The 21,420-nt window shown below is 46.2% G+C and overlaps 1 protein-coding gene across 7 annotated transcripts in view; it reads right to left on the bottom strand.

Annotated features, from left to right (window-relative positions):
* Nucleotides 1-2,743: 2,743 nt before the first annotated feature.
* Nucleotides 2,744-21,420, bottom strand: part of VPS8 (VPS8 subunit of CORVET complex) — a 306,350-nt gene continuing 287,673 nt past the window's right edge. For all 7 annotated transcript variants that reach the window (XM_067738310.1, XM_067738309.1, XM_067738314.1 and 4 more), the window contains 2 exons: nucleotides 6,726-6,806; nucleotides 2,744-3,466 (listed from right to left, as the gene is read on the bottom strand). In XM_067738310.1, the coding sequence (XP_067594411.1) occupies nucleotides 3,317-3,466; nucleotides 6,726-6,806 (231 nt within the window). In that variant the 3' untranslated portion in view covers nucleotides 2,744-3,316. The remainder of the gene's footprint in view (nucleotides 3,467-6,725; nucleotides 6,807-21,420) is intronic.

Raw genomic sequence — 21,420 nt, 5'->3', positions numbered from 1 at the left:
GAGACTTAAAAGATGGTGGCAGCTAGCCTGCTTTTCAGCACTGTGCTGTGAAAGACACAGGAGTGGACTGGACAGTCACGTCCCTCAGGAGTGATGGAGGCAGACAGGAAAACACCCAAGCGTGGAAACAAGGGAGTCAAACTGCCCCTTTCCTGGGGAGGTGGGGAAGGCTTCATAGAGTATTGGGGTGTGGAGGAGGCTGGTGGCAGAAAGATGGCCGTGGATGCTCTGAGAGGAGGGGCCCCTGGATGAACCCTCTGATGAGTCAGGGCCACCCCCTGGAGCTCAGAGGTGCTCAGAATCCCCTCAGACTCTGCAGGGACCTGAGGTCCGCCCTGGGCTGCCGGAGGACGACACACTAGGTCTTTCCTGCAGCTCTGGGCACGTCACACGCGTCTGATTCTGGAGATGCACCTTTGGAAAAAACATTTTCAGCAGGCAGAGCTGAGTGGAAACATACTGCTGCTAAAAGGATCCCCAAAGCTCTGAATTATTTATTCACTGATGCATTCATCATTGATGAGGCCCCGGTTGGCTTTCCTCTTCCACAAACAACTGCCCTCCCGCTCTCACCATGGTAGGCTCTGGTTGGTACCATGTTACCTTTACAAAGCGTCTCCCCCACGTCACTTGGACCTTCGCTGTACATGGAGCAGATGCATCTCTATTTTTCAGAGGAGTACTAGCCTTCCTCAGCTCACACGTGGGCCTGTGGGGCCTGTGCCTAGAACCTGAGGCCCCTGACAGGCAGTCCAGGGCTCTTTCCAACAGTGCATTCTGCTTCCTATGGGGAACTGGGTGAGACTCCATCCCCCTCCTCGCCCCCCATGGCAGGAGGTGGGGCACTCAGCTGAGCTGGGAGCTATTTTCAGATGGTCCTTTCAAATACTTAACCGTTTGCCAGGTACAAAGAAGAAACAGGCTGTGATGGACACTGCTGCGTTTTGGCAAATCAGAATCCCTCCCTTCTTAGGGCCCTGACTTCCTTTCAGAGGACCACCTTCCCCTCCCCCGGGCGCAGCATGGGAGGAGCCGGCTCAGACCAGGCACCTGCCCTCCCCAAATGGTAGCTGATGGGTGCCTGGAGCCTCCCTCCTCCAGATCTTTCCTCTTACCACCTGTCACAGCCCAGGGGTGGGCACGTGACCCGCAAGACCAGCTGGAGCTCAGCACCGGGGCTGGAAGCGAGTGCTCAGAGCTGCTGCTCCTCCATCCTGGGAGCCCCCCACCCCCTCAGTGAGCTCCTGTGGCCATGTCAGCAGAACCACGGCCGCTGACTGAGCCTGGATGTATTTCCAGAGAAGCCTCTGCTAAGGAACTTCTCTGAAGTGGGACCCGACGTCACTGCAGAGTAGAACATGTGCTAAGTGCCACGAGGGGACAGGGACCGGGCCCAGCACTGCCCAGCCCTGGAGTCGGTTTCTCATCTGCCCTTAGATGAGACAAGAGGGCTCTTCAATCCAATCCAGAAGGCATGACCTGGATATAAGGCTGCTGTCACTTATTCAATGGTGCTGTGACTCGAATGACAAAGAACTCTTGGGGATGATCAACCAGGTTAGTGGCTGGAGGAGACTGCATTGCTGGTGTTTACCAGCCCTGGTTTGAATAGGGGGCTCGGATGCTCAGTAAACTGCCTTAGAGTGTCGACTGAGGGCAGGCAATCACCACATTTTGCTTTGAGACTGTCGAGCCCCTTTGGCCTTAGTTTTAGACTTGTCAAGAAACCATCTGATACGGAATTTGTGGAGGTGGCATCACTGGCTCTGAAATCAGTTCTGAGTTTTGTGCTTTGCTACTTCTTGTGTGTCGCCTTGGTTAAATTGTCCAGTGTGAGCCTCAGCTTTCTCATCTGTAGAATGGAGATGAGGCTCTCATGTGGCTTCAAGGGCCATCCAGCTGGTGGCCACTTCACTTAATGCTCCACCATGTCCCCCAGTGTGGCCTCCTTGCACCTCTGGCAGGAGGCGGCAGCTTGGGCTGCCACCTCGGGGTGTAGTTCTGTGATAAGAGCTAAGCTGACATGTCTGGGGCATTTGCCATGTGCCTGCCCAGCACTACGCGTTCTCAGGTACTGGCTCATTTAGTCTTCACTGCAGCTTTATTTTATAAAGAAACTGAAGCTGAGCGAGGTTAAGTGACTTGCTCAGGATCACAGCCAGGATGTGGCAGAAGCAGGATATATTTTTTATGAAAAGTTGTATCTAGTTTCTACATCTATTTCCTGTGGATTGTTCTGGAGGATTAAAAATGATGCACACGCAAAGGAGCCAGCATGGCGCCTGGCACCTAGAAGGCGCTGGCTGGTCACTGGGCTGGTAGGAGCACCACGGGCTTTGGGCCCGGAGCTGGACAGGTGGGCTCACCCTGCGCACCTGACAGCTAGTCCCTGGGAGCCCGGTCGGCCCTGAGGGAACCACACAGGGAGCACCTGAGCCTGGGAGGCAGACACCTAGCCTCTGTGCGTGTGGTGTGAGCTCCTGCGGTGGTTGGTTCAATGACGTATAGGAAGTGCCCAGGCCAAGAAATGGAAAAATCCTGCTCTGGCAGCCTGGTCCCTGGCAGAGGGGGACCTGGGTGGCTGGTGCTCTGGATGGAGCTTGTGACGCAGCTGCTTATGGAATAAAGGCAGGGCTGCCCCAATCAATCAGGGTCCTTGACTTGGAGCTAATAGAACTGAATGGTGGCAACAAGGGTTCTAAACGTCCTTTATGACTTGACAGACGGAGAGTGAGACAGCCAGCAGGGCTTAAACACGAGGCATTTATTGTTAGAAATGGCAGATCTTACACTCAAATGGGTTTAAGCACAAACACATGGAAAGGGAGGTGCCCCAGCTCCTGCAAGCCCTTCATTCCCTCCAACGCAGGTTTCAGCTGTGCTGCGGCCTGGCAACCACCGTTCCCAACCGTGCTGTTCCCTGTCCCAATGGCAGCAGGAGGTGACAGCCCTCCGTGGTGCCCACCAGCTGGAGGAGACAGGCTGCGCCGGACTCAAAACGCCATCTGCAGGAGCTCCGCCTCTTCTCCACACTTCAGGGAAAATGAGAAAAAGTCCCAACAGGCAAGATGCATTTTCTTAAATAACTGGATAGAGGTATATGGCGTTCATTTGCTTAATAAGCAAAACAAAATCAACCAGTCTGGTGCTGATGCTGCGGCAACATCAGGAAGAGCCGGAGTCTCCCAGGGCTGGCGGGCGTGGAGCCGCCCTCGGGCCTCGCCCAGGAGCCTGAGGGCAGCGGGGCCAGGCCTGTCAGAGGGGGGCCCTCCCCACCTGCTGGGGTGGTCTCGGGGCTCCAGGCCCGGGAGAGTCTTCAGTCCTCAGTCACAGGCGGGGGTATGAGCTGTAGCTGGAAGTTCTCCTTCTGGAAGATGCTGGTGAAGGCAGGGCCACTCTGGGAGCCGCTAAACGGCCTGCAGCTCTCGCTGCCACGCTTCTGGGAGAGTTCCGTAAGCAGAGCCAGCTGCAAAGGAGGGGACACACGTCAGCCGAGGCTGGAGGGTAAGACCCGGGTGTGGACCCCAGAGCTGCATCTCGCTAACAGGCAATGGTGACTTGGCACAAATTCACGGCATCTGCTAGGGCCTAAATTTCCTCCTTTGATGATGAGGCGGCTGGACTGGGTAAGTCCTGTGGGCACAACCAACTGTGACACTTTCTGACAAGGGGAAGCTGTCCGATCCTGAACCTCCTTCACTCTGAGTAGTCCCTCTCCAGCGGGTGTGTGAGCCTGTTGCCTCCGTCCTCTCCCTGTGGACACACAGCCTGAGCCGCGGTTCTCCGCTCTCTGCTCAGCTCACGCCACACACTCCCTGTTGGTGGGTTCTCCTTGGGATGAATGACGATCACTGGCTCCGACCCCTCTCCTTCGTGGAACCAGGACAGCTCCAAGTGGACGCCCCGCTGCCACTTCAAACTCAGGGGCTCCAGGCAAACTCACAGATGCCACCTTCTCCTCTAAGTGCCCTCCCTGCTCCTGTCCACCAGCGACACCAGCGCTACCCTCACTCTGTTACAGGCTCAGTTCTGGGAGACCTGCTGAGGAGGGGAGAGTGTTAACCCAGCCCACTGGGAAACCAGGCTTGGGGCCATTCCTTTGACCTCAGAAAGGCTTTCGGCAAAAGTACAGAGCCTGACAGCCTAACCCTTGAGATGCCCTTGATGGTCAGAGAAGAGCTGAATGCCACACCCAAGCTCCTTCATCCGGAGAGAGGGCAGCTGTGAGGACCGAGCCATCACACACAGCAGGGCGAGCCTCTCGGTGTCAGCCTGCAGGCCCGGAGTCTGCGGGACTTCTAAAAGCCCCAGGTAAGTTCCCTGAGTGAGTGCCTTTTAGGCACCAGGCACCAGGATACTAGGTCCTTTACATGAATTATGTCTAATCCTCCACAATCACCCTCTGGGTAAAAATCCCAGAGCCCTGAGAAGTTAAGTTACTTGCCCTGGGTCACCCAGCGATGAGTGACAGCGTGGGACTCGAACTCTGGTCCCTGTGACAGTTTCTGCTCAGCCGAGCTGCCTACGGTTCTGCCTTCTCTGGAGATAACTTGTCTGTCACCTGCTCTCTCCTCACCTCCCCTGCCAGGTAGTCTGTCTTCCAGCTGTTCTCCAACCTCTAGCAAGGGTTCTCTCCTCACCCAGGCAATAGTGGCAGAAGACTCACACGTGTCTGTCACTTCTGTTGAAAACTCAATACCAGTGACTGGGGTAACTGGGGAGACATCTGAAGGCCCCTTGGTTCGAAGTGCCAATTTATCTAAAATAATCCAGCGCCTGCTCCTGGTTGCAACACACAGCTATGGTTCAATGCATAATTCGTAACACAGGCTCGAAAGCTCCGACTGCAAACTCCTTAGCTGGCCCAGGACACGCAGGAGGTGGCTCCCTGCAGGGACTTGCACTGCTGCCTGAGCAGGTTACAGAGGGGTGTCCCTCGCTCTGCACAAGCCCCACCTGTGCCACTTGCTGTCTTCTGTAACCCTCTCAGCTTCCCATCAGCATGTGCAGTTCTCTGCAAGGACTGTTATGTACGATGCTATAACACGACAGGTGACAGATGCTACGTAAACTGTTATGTACGATGCTATAACAGGACAGGTGACAGATGCTACGTAAACCCAAAGTTCTTTCACATTGACACTGAAGTACACAAAAAATATTTTCTGTTTTCCAAGGAAAAAGATATTTTTGTGTTCTACTTCTGTAACTTAGTGTTCTAGAAATTGATGAGTCCTGAATAGTGGCTCAACAGTTTAAAGCAGCAGAACTTCCTTAGAATAGAAGGCCCAGAAACCCAACTCCTGGGGCAGAGCCTGGCTGGAAGTGATGCCAGTTCAGGAAACCTCCTGGAATAAAAGACCCTGCCCAAGACCAGCTCTCAAAGAGGGAACACCATTTTTCCTCTGGGCTGCCAGCAACCTAGCAGGTGTGTGGGGAGTGGGCAGAGGGAGCCCAGGCATAAAAAACAGGACATAAGCAGTCTGTGAAAGCCCAAGAAAAGCTTACAGAACGAATCTGGCCTGGCTGGAATTTAGGTGTGACCTGGGGCATGGAGGAGGTGGTAGAGTTTGGGCTCCGCTTCAGGTGATGGAGGGCCAGGAAAGTGCTGTAAGCAAGGGGGTAACAGGACTTTTGGGTTTGGAGATGGTGCCCAAGCAGCAGCCTGGAGAAGGGACAGAAGACCTGCAGTGACCTCTGTGAGCTGGAAGGAAAGGGGAGAAAGAGACAGGAGAGCTCCCTACTGAGTGGGTGGGGTGGGAGGGATGAACCCAGGGTGCCAGCAGGTGACTGCTTTGGGTGACCTGATGACAGAGGATGACACCCAGAGACAGGCACGGGCAAGGAGGAGCGGGTTGGAAAAGTTAATAAGTGCACTTCTGAAGTGCCTGTGGGGCCCCCAGACTGATGTTGTGGCATGACTGCCGTAGCCCTCTAAATCTGTACTCTTCTACAGCAACAGGATTCCAGCAGTTTTAGCCCATGGCCTTTTGGAATCAAGACCAATGTCCCCAGTCTCCACTGCAGTTAGGTGTGGTCACATGTCTAAGTTCCAGACAAAGGAGGTAAGTGGAAGCGGTGTATACAGTTTCTAGGAACTATCCTTAAATAGAGGGCTTATGGTCTTCCTCCTTTTTCTCCACCTTGCTAGCAGGAATGCAGATGTGATGGTTTGAGCTGGGGCAGCCATGCTGCATCATGCAAATATAAGCCATACGTTAGAGATGGCAGAGCCACAAACTAGAAGAAATCTGGAGAGAGGTTTGTGGAAGATGCCCTGGGATGCCCATATTTACAATTCTATTTTGGTTAAGCCACTACAACTTAGCATTTATCTTTCATGGCCAAAGCAAATTCAACCAGTGCAGACGTCCAGCAGAGTCTGGGGCTTAGGGCAGATTTGGCAGTCATCAGTATAAACAGAGGCTCCCAGATGAGGGATTAGGCTTATGCCTGCTCTCTCTGGAGGCAGTATAAAGACAGATGCCCTTCTGTGTCCTCACAGCCCAGGGCAGGTAAGGGACAGATATCTTTCCACTTCCTCTGCATCCTTTGCCAAGTTCTGAGTGCTCCCTGGGGTCAGGGCTCCACACAGCCATAACAGGGACGCCAGGGCACTTTACAGACTAAGGATGAGGTTGGAGTGAGGACCTGAGAACACTGTGGTACCAAAACACTCATTATAAATAGGGAAATAAAAATGTAAACAGCCACACCAACATTACCCTAGAACTTCCTCGGTAGAGATGGCAAAGCTGGTCAAATGCTTGGATCTGCTGTGGATCCAGAACAGGTTCTGAGGTTGCCTGAGAAATCAAAAACAATAAGGTTAGTAATAACACCCATGGGCGGCCTCTGTATTTGGTCAGCGGTGAAACAGGATGCAGTGCTTCCTTCACTCCTCTGAAGAAAATCCATGCTACCAGCAGCTGATAGTTTACTGAACATGGATTAGACATGGCCGTGTGCCTCCAACACGCCCTTGGTGCCAGCTCCAGGCCGACAACCTCCCTATGGCCCCTTCCCATGTGGTCTCCAGATTCTCCGTACTTAAAAACGAAGAGATATGGGAACATATGTATATGTATAACTGATTCACTTTGTTATAAAGCAGAAACTAACACACCATTGTAAAGCAATTAGACTCCAATAAAGACATAAGAAAAAAAAAAAAGAGCTTCCCCTGGGGCTTCTTGGTCCCTCTTGGCCTTTACTCTGCAGAATAATTTAGCTGCACCCAGCCTGGCAACCCCAGCACTGAATACAGCCAGCAAAGATGCCCCTTCTTTGTGCTGCCAGTGGAGATACGTTATACATGAAAAAGCATGTCATTTCCCTGCCTCGTTATAAAGCTGGTAGCCACCTAAGGGGCTGAGATTTTAATCTGCTTTTGGGAGAGGGGAAGTCTAACTTGCTTTTCCAGCAGTCTCGTTTTGTTCCACTGGTTACTGCGCCCAACACTGTGGTTCTACTCTTGGTGGATCAGATCCAACTCACAGCTAGAGGAAGAAATGGGATCCTGGCAGAGGCCGCCATAAGCTTTGGAGTCAGAGGTGAACTGGAATACCAGTTCTGATACTAACCTGCTACGTGACCTTAGGCAAGTTCCTGCTCTGACTTGTGAGACAGGATAATGCTTCCTTATGAGGTTACTGAACATTAAATTAGATGAGATCCATATTTAAAGTGTCTTTTACCTGCCTGTCCCCACCCCATAAAGGCTCAGTATATGCTGGTTTTTGTTTTTTGTTTCTTTTTTAACATCTTTATTGGAGTATAATTGCTTTACAATGGTGTGTTAGTTTCTGCTTTATAACAAAGTGAATCAGTTATACATATGTTCCCATATCTCTTCCCTCTTGCATCTCCCTCCCTCCCACCCTCCCTATCCACCCCTCTAGGTGGTCACAAAGCACCGAGCTGATCTCCCTGTGCTATGTGGTTGCTTCCCACTAGCTATTTTACGTTTGGTAGTGTATATATGTCCATGCCACTCTCTCACTGTGTCACAGCTTACCCTTCCCCCTCCCCATATCCTCAAGTCCGTTCTCTAGTAGGTCTGTGCCTTTACTCCCGTCTTGCCCCTAGGTTCTTCATGACCATTTACTTTTTCCTTAGATTCCATATATATGTGTTAGCATACGGTATTTGTTTTTCTCTTTCTGACGTACTTTACTCTGCATGACAGACTCTAGGTCCAGCCACCTCACTACAAATAACTCAATTTCGTTTCTTTTTATGGCTGAGTAATATTCCATTGTATATATGTGCCACATCTTTATCCATTCATCCGATGATGGACACTTAGGTTGTTTCCATCTCCGGGCTATTGTAAATAGAGCTGCAGTGAACATTTTGCTACATGACTCTTTTTGAATTATGGTTTTCTCAGGGTATATGCCCAGTAGTGGGATTGCTGGTCATATGGTAGTTCTATTTTTAGTTTTTTAAGGAACCTCCATACTGTTCTCCATAGTGGCTGTATCAATTTACATTCCCACCAACAGTGCAAGAGTGTTCCCTTTTCTCCACACCCTCTCCAGCATTTATTGTTTCTAGATTTTTTGATGATGGCCATTCTGACTGGTGTGAGATGATATCTCATTGTAGTTTTGATTTGCATTTCTCTAATGATTAATGATGTTGAGCGTTCTTTCATGTGTTTGTTGGCAATCTGTATATCTTCTTTGGAGAAATGTCTATTTAGGTCTCCTGCCCATTTTTGGATTGGGTTGTTTGTTTTTTTGATATTGAGCTGCATGAGCTGCTTGTAAATTTTGGAGATTAATCCTTTGTCAGTTGCTTCATTTGAAAATATTTTCTCCCATTCTGAGGGTTGCTTTTTTGTCTTGTTTATGGTTTCCTTTGCTATGCAAAAGCTTTGAAGTTTCATTAGGTCCCATTTGTTTATTTTTGTTTTTATTTCCATTTCTCTAGGAGGTGGGTCAAAAAGGATCTTGCTGTGATTTATGTCATAGTGTGTTTGGCCTATGTTTTCCTCTAAGAGTTTGATAGTGTCTGGCCTTACATTTAGGTCTTTAATCCATTTTGAGTTTATTTTTGTGTATGGTGTTAGGGAGTGTTCTAATTTCATACTTTTACATGTACCTGTCCAGTTTTCCCAGCACCACTTATTGAAGAGGCTGTCTTTTCTCCACTGTATATTCTTGCCTCCTTCATCAAAGATAAGGTGACCATATGTGTATGAGTTTATCTCTGGGCTTTCTATCCTGTTCCATTGATCTATCTTTCTGTTTTTGTGCCAGTACCATACTGTCTTGATTACTGTAGCTTCGTAGTATAGTCTGAAGTCAGGGAGCCTGATTGCTCCAGCTCTGTTTTTCTTTCTCAAGATTGCTTTGGCTATTCTGGGTCTTTTGTGTTTCCATACAAATTGTGAATTTTTTTGTTCTAGTTCTGTGAAAAATTATGCTGGTTTTTCTTACCACAATTTAGAGCACCCTCAGTTAAACGATGGTGTGTTTCAGTGATGAAGGTGTTGACATTTGCGTCCATCCTGAGGGCTGAGCGAGGGCTCTGGGACTAAAGGGAGCTTCAAAAGGTGGTCTGGAGACTCGTTCTGTTTATAAGAAAGTCCTGGCAGGAATGGCCACCAAAACAGTGATATAAACAAATGCCTGCATCCAGGATGTGGAAGAAGTTCAGAAACAGGAGAGGCACAGAGCAAGTAACATCACTCAGAACACTTACCATGTACTGAGCATTTCCTACGTGCCAAGCCCTGTGTGCTACGTGATTTTCGTGGATGACCTCATTAAACCCTCACAACCACTCTAGGAGGGAGGTTCTGCTGTGTTCATTCTCCCCCACCCCCCAAAGATCTGAACTTTAAACAGCATTACAACTTTAAGAAGTTATGTGAACTTGTGTTCCAGGAATGGCTTTGCTTCTTTTCTTCAAAATTTTCACCAACCTTAGGGGGAAAAAACCTACTAAGCAGTAAGAGAGAATGGAAAGAAGCACTACCCCTGAATGAATCATGCTAATGATTGTGAAATGACTTCACAGCTTCTCTGTGAAAGGATCTGCTTCAAGGCCAAGAGAGCAGCTGTTAATAAGGAGGCTCACAGCTCCTGGGCTTCTGTAATCCCACGATGATGCCCCAGAGACCAGCCCAGGACACAGCTGCCTCAGTTCTTCCTGATGCTCTCAGTGATGTGGGAATGGCTGAGGATGGCCTGATGGGAATCCCAAGCAGGGCAGCCAGAAAGAGAAAAGGATGGACCATAGGGGTCCTGCTTTTCATTCTAGACTCACACCTCTGGGTCCGCCAGACACAAGGAGGGATCATCCTCTAATCTGAGAATGCTTAAACTTGCCTTGACACTTTAAGAAACACTTCTTCTCAGTATAATTTGGTATAAAAACTATCCTATTCTTAGAACGTGTGTGGAGTATCACACTTCCAATAGATACTAAGTAAGACGCACAGGGGAGTTCCAAGCTAAAGATGAGCAGAAGGTTTGAGAAATACTGCAAACCAAGCTCAAACAAACAAGCAAAAAGAGAAAATATATAAATACCTTCGAGAGACTTAACACTGGTCCTCCCTCGATTTTCCAAATCCCTTCAGTACTACTGGCATGAACGGGGGAGCAGGACAGGTTAAGGACAAGGATGACACCTGCCTTTCACTGGCAATTCAAAACCTCAGCTGTGGGGCCTGCCAGTGCCACAGTCCATATGACAAGGGACCAAGCTGCCCTGATCTTACCTTTGTTTATTCCCTGGTTACTCCGTGATGCAGTTTAACAAGGAGGGTCCAAGTGGAATGGCGTCAGGAGTGGACTAGGTAAGGCAGCAGGGGCTGGGGGTGGGGCTGTTAAGGCAGGTTAATTAACAAGGAGGTTGTAAAGGCGAAGGTGGAAGATGACAAAGCAGCAAGAGCAAGAAAAGATCTCTCCTTACAGAAACACTTCTGTAAAACAGCCCTTTGCCTTGAAGGGATAATGTAAGAAAAAAATCTCATGAAATGTACTACTGTACTTGTTATGAAAATGCAGATGTACAGTCTACTTGTGATGATCCAATGAAGAAATTCCCATCAGACCCTGTGCTGAGAAAAACTGTGTTGGACACAGTTACTAGTTGTGTAGACTTGCTACTAATTGTGTTTTCTTTTTTGTTTCTGTCACTAGGGAGCTCAAAACTAAGTGGTCAGCTACGTAAGTCTAGCAGCTGCACAAGACTTGGTGGCAAACATTTATGTGTGCTATTATAATCTGGTTTTATATTAGTTTCCATAGGCATACAGTTTTTTTTAAATCTAGATTTCCTCATTTTTTCATCCAATTGGTTGTATTTTGGAAGCCAACTCAAATCATTTTGGGAAAGCAAAGGTCAAGTCAGATCAGAAGTAGAAAATGCATATGACAAACCCACAACTAACATCATTCTCAACAGTGAAAAGCTGAAAGCATTCCCTCTAAGATCAGGAACAAGACAAGGATGTCCACCCTCACCACTTTTATTCAACATAGTTTTGGAAGTCCTAGCCATGGCAATCAGAGAAGAAGAAATAAAAGGAATCCAAATTGGAAAAGAAGAAATAAATCTGTCACTGTTTGCAGATGACATGATACTATATGTAGAAACTCCTAAAGATGCTACCAGAAAACTACTAGAGCTCATCAGTGAATTCAGTAAAGTTGCAGGATACAAAATTAATATACAGAAATATCTTGCATACCTATACACTAACAACGAAAGATCAGAAAGAGAAATTAAGGAAACACTCCCATATACCATCACATCAAAAAGAATAAAATTCCTAGGAATAAACCTACCTAAGGAGGCAAAAGACCTGTACTCTGAAACTATAAGACACTGATGAAAGAAATCAAAGATGACACAAACAGATGGAAAGATGCACCATGTTCTTGGATTGGAAGAATCAATATTTTGAAAATGACTGCACCACCCAAGGCAATCTAAAGATTCAATGCAATCCTGATCAAATTACTAATGGCATTTTTCACAGAACTAGAACAAAGAAATTTTTAATTTGTACAGAAACACAAAAGACCCCAGACTGCCTAAGCAAACATGAAAAAGAAAAATGGAGCTGGAGGAATCAGGCTCCCTGACTTCAGACTATACTACAAAGCAACAGCAATCAAGACAGTATGGTACTGGCACAAAAACAGAAATACAGATCAATGGAACAGGATAGAAAGCCCAGAAGTAAACCCATGCACCTATGGTCAATTAATCTATGACAAAGGAGGCAAGAATATATAATGGGCAAAAGACAGTCTCTTCAATAAGTGGTGCTGGGAAAACTGGACAGCCACATGTAAAAGAATGAAATTAGAACATTCTCTAATACCGTATACAAAAATAAACTCAAAATGGAATAAAGACAAATGTAAGGCTGGATACTATAAAACTGTTAGAGGAAAACATAGGGAGAACATACTTTGACATAAATCACAGCAAGATCTTTTTTGATCCACCTCCTAGAATAATGAAAATAAAAACAAAAATAAACAAATGGGACCTAATGAAACTTCAAAGCTTTTGCACAGCAAAGGAAACCATAAACAAAATGAAAAGAAAACCCACAGAATTGGAGAAAATATTTGCAAACAAAGCGACTGACTGACAAGGGATTAATCTCCCAAATATACAAACAGCTCATGCAACTCTATATCAAAAAAACAAACAACCCGGTAAAAAAATGGGCAGATCTAAATAGACATTTCTCCAAAGAAGACATACAGATGGCCAAAAAGCACATGAAAAGATGCTCAACATCACTAATCATTAGAGAAATGCAAATCAAAACTACAATGAGGTTATCACCTCACACTGGTCAGAAGGGCCATCATCAAGAAGTCTGCAAACAATAAATGCTGGAGAGGGTGTGGAGAAAAGAGAACCATCTTGCACTGTTGGTGGGAATGTAAACTGATACAGCCACTATGGAGAACAGTATGGAGGTTCCTTAAAAAACTAAAAATAGAGCTGCCATATGATCCAGCAATCCTACTCCTGGGAATAATATCCAGAGAAATCCATAATTCGAAAAGACACATGCACCCCAATGTTCACTGCAACACTATTTACAATAGCCAAGACATGGAAGCAACATAAATGTCCATTGACAGAGGAATGGATAAAGATGATGTGGTACATATATACAATGGAATATTACTCAGCCAGAAAACAGAATGAAATAATGACATTTGCAGCAACGTGGATGGACTCAGTAACCTCTAAGTGAAGTAAGTCAGACAGAGAAAGACAAATATATGCTATCACTCATATGTAGAACCTAATTTTCAAAAGTGATACAAATGAACTTATTTACAAAACAGACAGAGATTTTGAAAACAAACTTATGGTTACCAACGGGGAAATGTTGGGGGGAGGGACAGATTGGGAGTTTTGGATTAACATATACATACTACTATAATATAAAATAGACAACCAACAAGGACCTACTGTACAGCACAGGGAACTCTACTCAATCTTCTGTAATACCCTATATGGAAAAGAATCTGAAAAAGAATGAATACACATATATGTATAACTGAATCACTTTGCTGTACACTTGAAACTAACACAACATTGTAAATCAACCATACTCTAATAAAATTTAAAAAAAAAAGTAGAAAATGCTACTGTTAAAAATAGAATCACGCTTTCATCCCCAGGGAGCATTACACAGATGAGTCTATTCCAGGCACAGAATAAATGGCTCTAGTCCCTGGAAGTTTGCTTACTGAGGCAGAAAGTGCAGGAGTCTCAAATGATAGTCCAACCCATGTTTTCTGATCCAGCGCTTCTCCAAGCGATTTCTTTCACGTGCATAAGAACTGCAGAAAGATCTTGTTAAAATGCAGATTCTGGTTACAAGGTCTGGGGTGGAGTCTGAGATTCAGTGTTTCTCACATGCTCCCGGGTGACACCTGGAGCAGCACAGCGCTAATCTGTACCTAAAACAGCTCAGCACAGCTGGACTTCCTGTTCTCACTGCGTCCTAATGGGAGCAGGACACTCTCAGCTTATGGGCATTTGCCTTCTGATTCGACTGTACCAAATCAATCAACCAGCATTTCTCTTTTTCTAAGTGTCCCGATTAGGTATGTTGTATTCAACTTTCAATGAGTTCCAATGCATCTTAGAAGCCCTTGGGTATAATAAGAAAATTTAATAAGATAAGAATGTTTCTGCCATATGGTTTATTTTGAATCCTACTGAATTGCAAGCCCTACACCTACTCTACTACATAAGTGAACGGGATTGTGCAAATTGAGGAAAGGAAGGCTAGGAGACTTGCCCAACACAAATCAAAAATTCACAGTCCAGTAAGGGTCATAATCAGGACCTCTACCTTATAAACCCTAGTCCCCCTCTCCTGGGAGAAAAGCTGGAGTAACAAATAGGTAAGTGTGCACACAAACACATACACACACGCAGACCCATAATTTCAAACACGACATGTCCAGATAAGTGTGCAGGGTTGCACTGAGTTCTGGCCTTGTCATCATCATATTCCCCCTCTAGGCCCTTAAACTCCTTGGAGATACCAAGGGAAGGGGTTTTCCAACAACGACATCCTTCAGAAATTGAAAAATGTGGTTGTTCCATGGGTGTGAAATAACTGAAGGTGACAGGACCTTTCTTACAACACAAGCCATCATCCTGGACAACCAGATACGGAACAAAGGAGCCACTGCTGGGGCTGCCCTGGGACCCTCTGGAAGCAAAGGTGCTGCAGGACAGAGATGCCCTGTTCTTGGCCAGGCGGTGCTGTCTCTGTGGAAAACTATCTGAATACAATTCATCTGAGGTGAAACAGCAGAGCTCTTTGTAGACGTGCCTAGGACCCAGTAGATGCTTACCTGTCTTAAAATCCTTCCTGGAACAAGACGGAATATTAAAAAAAAGGAAGCATTTCAGGGAATGACTAATACATCACTAAGGTGAGGATTTCTGTACTCTTCTCCTTGGGTTGAGGGTTCCAGCAGTGAGGCGGGGTGAGAATGAGGAAAGGGACAGGGCCCTGGGCAGGCGGCTTGTCCAGAGAAGGCCAGTTTAGTGGTTTTATGCCCTGCCCTATGCAGGGTCCGGCCCACTCACCTCCAGGCCTCACAAATGGGGATCCAGTTCCGTTGTTCAACAGATATTTCTGGGACCTCTGCTATATCAGTGCCTGGGATATAAAGATGAGTAAATGAAGAGGAGCTTAAATGTCTCACAGATTTGGGGACATTAAAAACCCCACAAAAAGATCACCTTCTCCAGAGCTGATAAGCAAAGCTTGAGAGGTTACTGAGGTATAATAACCATATACAGCATATTTGCCAGGGCAGCCTTGTTTGAAACACGCTCTCACATGATCTACATATACCATCAAAAGGTCTCTGAAATCACAACATTTTTGGGTCCAGATTACACTCTTGCACACTTGAGAGCAAACACTTAGGAAGGCTCAGCTCCAGCCCTCTCCCCAAGCGCCCCCATCCCTTCCTGTCAGTAGATTAGCTGCCACATGGCCCGTCCACAACTGCATTGTTGTGCTATAGTGTAATTATGTTTACCCGTCTCCCCGTTAGCCTGTGAACTCCTTAAATATCAGAACTTTATCTTATCCATCCTTTATTCCCAGTGCTCTACAGCCAGCAAATAAATGTTCAGCAAACATTTGCTGGACATCCTACATCCTGTTTTACTCTGCACTGTCCATTTTAGGAACAAGAGCAGGCAGCAATTTGCTCTCGGCCCAGTGTGAAATCACTGGCATTTGTCTTCCTGTTTCTAAGAACTTGGACTTTGTAAAAAGATTCTTTGTGATTTCTGGCAGGTTTATCCTGTGTCTCAGTGAAATATCTATTTCATCCTATTTAATTCACTTTTGGGGAAAGTATTATTTTTCAAATGTCAGAAGATACCAACCCTTGTAAGAAGGAATGGAAATTTACCAAACCAGTGGGACTTTTGGTTAAAAGCCTCTTTCTGTTGTTGCTCTGGCACATCCTGTGCAGGGCCCTCTGTCCCACGTGACCAAAGCCTGCTTCCCAAGTGCCCGTGATAACTGCGGCGGCAGGTAGACAAAAGCCTGGGCTCTAGAGCCTGCCTGCCTGAGCCCACACCCTGCGTCACCAAACACTGGCACTAAAATCACTGGCAAGTTACCTATTCTCTCTGAGCTAGGGGTGTGTGTGTCTGAGAAGATCAAGAAGGTAACGCACGTGGAGCATGCAGTAAACACCCAAGACTCAGTAAGTCCTCAATAAGTGTTACCAGTCTACGCATGATACTGGTCGTGTGTACGTAGTCCTAACATGGCCACTGAAAATGGAAAGAAAGGAGACATCAGAGCACAGTGCAGACAAGACGGGCCTGGCAATAAGAGGGATCGGTGGATGTTGCAGGAGAGAGAGAAGGGACAGTGGAGGGAAAGCTTCGAGAAAGGAGTGCCCCAAGGACAGGGCGCCGTCTCTCGCTCACGGCACCCAGCACTGTGCCTGGCACAGAACAGCTGTGAAATAATTATCTGCTGATAATTATCTGCTGAAAGGATGGGAAGGGTGAGCAGATTTTCTACTTCTTACAGTCACTGGGGTGTTTCTAAACCGCCTGCAATGCAGGAAGGGGAACACAGGGCATGGCTTGCACAGACCTTGGCTCCACCTGGATTCTGTGATGACTAGTGAGTGGCCCTGGCCAAGTTTTTTAGCTTCTCTCAGCTTCTTTAGCTGTAAAACACTACTCCACAGAATTGTGAGGATCAGAGATGACGTATGGTCCTGACACCTATTTGATGGTCAGTAATCGGCCACGACTATTGTGCCTGTGTTATCTCTGCTCCCTGCGGAAGCACCTGGAAGGAAGAGCACTGGGCTGAGACGCAGGAAACTCGAGCGCTCATCCGGTCATAGCTCCCTGTGTAAGCTGAGCGGGTTGCATTGCTCCGCTGGGTCTGTGCTCCAATTTATTGAAGGGCAGTGCCACCATAGGCCACACTCTACCACCCGGGGAAGATGTGGGCGCCATGAGACAATAGGCATTTAGGGCACGAAATTTTCAAGTAAGCTAGTGGTGTTTACTGAAGCTAATCATGGATTTTATTGCATCATCAGAAGCAAACTAGGGCAACCAACTACAGACACTGTCACAAAGACCCATGATAGCCCTGAAGAGAAATAGTAGATTCAGTCTAAGATGCTGTACAGAGAAACTGATTTGCCAAATCAGTGTCATGCACAAAAGTGGGAGCAACAAAATTTGAGCACAGTCTCAGTTTGGCGAATCCTTAAACATAAGGCGCCCCACCTAGACCATCTAACCCACTAGCACAGAACTGATCAGGAGTGATTTTCCAATTGTAAGAGAAAGAAAAACATACCTGATACTATCTGCTAGAGCAAATTTCTTTCTCCCCATGTAATGAAGTCCAGCAATAAGAGCTGAAAATTAAACTGCAGCTGAACATTAGAGGAAGAAGCAATGACAACCCTGGAAATAACCTTGTAACACTAGGCATTAAAGTAAATCCGGGGGAAAATGAGGCTCTGATGATCTGGGAGAGCCACAGGGAGAGGGATGCTGGGCTGACATAGTGACTCAAAAAGCTCAGTGACTCCCAGACGTGGTGGAAGTGAGAACTGTAATTACATTCGATGCAAGGAAGAAAACAAACCAGGACTTTCAGGATCCACGGGCCTCGTAACTGGCACATCAAGCTTGATACAGGAAACAACTATGATCCGTGCCACCCTGAAGGCTGGGTTCCTAGGAATATGGATAATAACACTAGGGATTCTGAATACAGAGCCTTCCGAGTCACACACGCAGACAGGGACAGTCACAGAAGACTAAGCTCTGCTTGTTCGTGTCTTATTCTCCACAACAAACAAGGTCCTGAAATCAAAATCCCAACATTTCCCTTCCTGATTGTCTTCCCACGCGAGCACATGACAGGTGAACCTAGTCTAATTCTGCAACACGATATTTGTCTGCACGCACTCCAGGAGCCTTCTACTGGCAGCTCTGTAACTGGCTGGCGGGGATGGGGGCACAGATGGAGCAGAATGAACGAAATGAGAACGGTATTGCCCACCTGCTCCCACCTGCCTTGGCCTCACTACCAAATCCTTCTCTTTCTAATAGAGTCAGACTTTTGCCACCACCTAAGCTGTTTCAAACTAGAGGTCCTTAATATTTAACACTCTTGCCTAAAATGAAACTCTGACTTCAGAGATAAGAGTGAAGCCATACTTCCTTCCCCACCTGCAAACAGAAAACACCTTTCCTAAAATTCCCACCCACGGCGCAGTTTGCTTTCACACAGAACCTGGCCCCTCACACACCCTCCTTTCCCAATGCCTCAAAACACTCAATTAGCTCAAAGCTAATAATGAATCAGATGAAGAAATAATAAAATAAGCAGGTACATTGCTAAGCTGACTGGAGAGAGGAGGGAAACACCTGGCAGAACATCTCTTAAGGAGATTTCACTTAGAACCAGCTATAAGGGAAGAGAGTATTTGAGGTTGGAGATGGAAATGTGAAAGGCTGACTGAAAATAAAAAACCAAGACCTTCAAAACCACAATTAAAAAGAAAGAGCACAGTGACTTTTCACAGCAGAGGAAGAAAATGCTGGTTTAAGTCTTCCAAGGTGTGAAAAGGAGTAACAACTACCACTGCAGCAGCTGACAGATATTGAGCAAGTGATTACTGTGTGCCAGCGTGTTCCAAGCCCTGACCGTGTATTACCTCACCTCATCTAATCATCACAAACACCCCATGAAGTTGGTTCTTTTGTTATCCTCATTTTACCTTTGAAGGAACTAAGGTCCTGGGTGCAGGATGTGCCCAAGGTCACTCTGGCTGGTGGCAGAGCCCAGAAGTGAACTTGGGCACTCCAGTCCCAGAGGTTTCTTCTACTTGCCATGCTCTTGGTATCGGTCTGGAAAAAGCCTGACAGAAAGTCACTTTCAAGGGACTCAGAAGGCTGTGTCAGGAGCACACTAGGTACAAACAGCTCATGCAGCTCAATATCAAAAAACAACACAATCAAAAAGTGGGTGGAAGATCTAAATAGACATTTCTCCAAAGAAGACATACAGATGGCCAAAAAGCACATGAAAAGATGCTCAACATCACTATTTATTAGAGAAATGCAAATCAAATGTGTACCGCCTCACACTGGTCAGAATGGCCATCATCAAAATATCTACAAACAATAAATGCTGGAGAGGGTGTGGAGAAAAGGGGTGGTGGGAATGTAAATTGATACAGCCACTATGGAGAACAGTATGGAGGTTCCTTAAAGAACTAAAAATAGAACTACCATACGACCCAGCAATCCCACTGCTGAGCACATACCTGGAGCAAACCATAATTCGAAAAGATACATGCACCCCAGTGTTCATTGCAGCACTATTTATAATAGCCAGGACATGGAAGCAACTGAAATGTCCATCAACAGAGGAATGGATAAAGAAGATGTGGTACATATATACAATGGAACCATAGCAAAGAACAAAATAATGCCATTTGCAGCAACATGGACGGACCTAGAGATTATTATACTGAGTGAAGTTAAGTCAGACACAGAAAGACAAATATCACACAATATCACTTATATGCGGAATCTAAAAAAAAGGGTACAAATGAACTTATTTACAAAACAGAAGTAGAGTCACGAATGTAATAGAAAACAAACTTGTGGTTACCAAGGGATAAGGGGGAGGGAGGGATATATTGGGAGACTGAGATTGACATATACATGCTGCTATATATAAAATAGATAACTAATAAGAACCTGCTGTATAGCACAGGGAACTCTACTTAATACTCTGTAATGGCCTATATGGGAAAAAAATCTAAAAAAGAGTGGATATATGTATATGTATAACTGATTCACTTTGCTGTACACCTGAAATTACACAACACTGTAAATCAACTTTACTCCAATAAGAATTTAAAAAAGGGGGGAAGCACACTAGGACTAGCTGGGGTCAATATCTGAGCCATGCTCTTGAAACGCTGATGGTCTATCACCTCCTTCAGGGGATCCTTCACGATTCTGCTTTTTAGTTAAAGAAACTCATCCTATCAGGCCTATGAGGTCTCAACAAAAAGCCCAGGAGACAGGGACAGCAGATCCGATGAATATCCTCTACAGCTATTAGTGTCAGGCCTAAAAGTGCATCTTGGAAGGCTGGGCTGCAGAAGCCCCGTGAAAGCCAACGGTGCTAAGGACCAAGCTAAGCTCTTGCAGTGAGAGACTTCACACGTGGTGAAAAGGCAGTTGTGTGCACACACCAGGACATGAATGTTTTCTCCCACCACAGAAAAAAGTCTGAACTAGGCTGACACTAATTAGTTGTGTTGATACCCTTGATGTCAGTTATCTCATCTACAAAACAGAAGATACCTGCATAGCCTACCTCACAAGGGTCTTGTGAGGGGAGTGGAGGGGAGGGAAGAAGGGGAGAAGAAGGAAATGGAGAAAACGTTTCCTGGCATCTATTTAAGTCTCTGGCCTTATTCTGTTACTTTCGTGTTTGATGTGTATATTAACCCAACAGGTAGATTTGATTGTCTCTAATTTACATGGGAGGAAACTGAGGTTCAGACATGTTAAAATACAATTTGTAAGAGACAGGGCAGCTCCTGATAATAGGTCTAACCCTAAGCCCACTACCCACGTTAGCAACATAAGGTGCTACGAGTGTGTGAGGTACTAGGTACTCCTGAGGACAACCTGAGCTGCCCAGTGTGCTGGGGGCTGACACGGCATCTGCCCAAGTACCTGTCAGGATCCTTGGGGCCATCCATGAGGTCAGTGCCACTAATTCTGTGTCACTATACAAGGGACACAATATATTTTTTTTTTCGTTGTCCACCCATTTTGCTCCCTCACAAAAAGAAATGCCCCCCAATTGGTTTAAAGTCTCTGATACCTGTATACCCTTGTCTATGCTTGGCTACTCCTTGCCTAACCTGCTTTGAAAGGCAACAACCTGGGGAAAATCCATGGTGGCAAAAACTGACTATCTCATTATGCCTAAAAGAAAGGATTAAAAAAACCCAACGGATTAGGCAACTGGAGAATGCAGTTTGAACTTTTAAATAACTAATGTAGTTCCTTGGTTAAATTCATGAATACTTGCCTATTATCTTAACAGGGATTATTATTACTATCATTACAAAGGGTTGGTCATCTTGGTGTAATGGGAAGCTCAAACTCCCAAACAGATGAAAACATAATTGCTGGGTGTTGCCATCCCCATGTAATGGAGGCATTATCTAGAGCCAGCGTTATCTGGATATGTCAGGACACAGACCAGGACCATTATAACTAGAAATGAAAAATGAAAGTACCAGGAAATGAGGCGAATGACAACTAGGCTGGGCCCCCAACCTCTTTCCTCCCTGA

This window comes from Pseudorca crassidens, chromosome 5 (assembly GCF_039906515.1).
Source record: "Pseudorca crassidens isolate mPseCra1 chromosome 5, mPseCra1.hap1, whole genome shotgun sequence".
In the NCBI taxonomy this organism is placed as follows: domain Eukaryota; kingdom Metazoa; phylum Chordata; class Mammalia; order Artiodactyla; family Delphinidae; genus Pseudorca; species Pseudorca crassidens.
The sequence above is the reverse complement of the archived record's forward strand: the minus strand, read 5'-3'. Positions and strand labels throughout refer to the sequence as shown.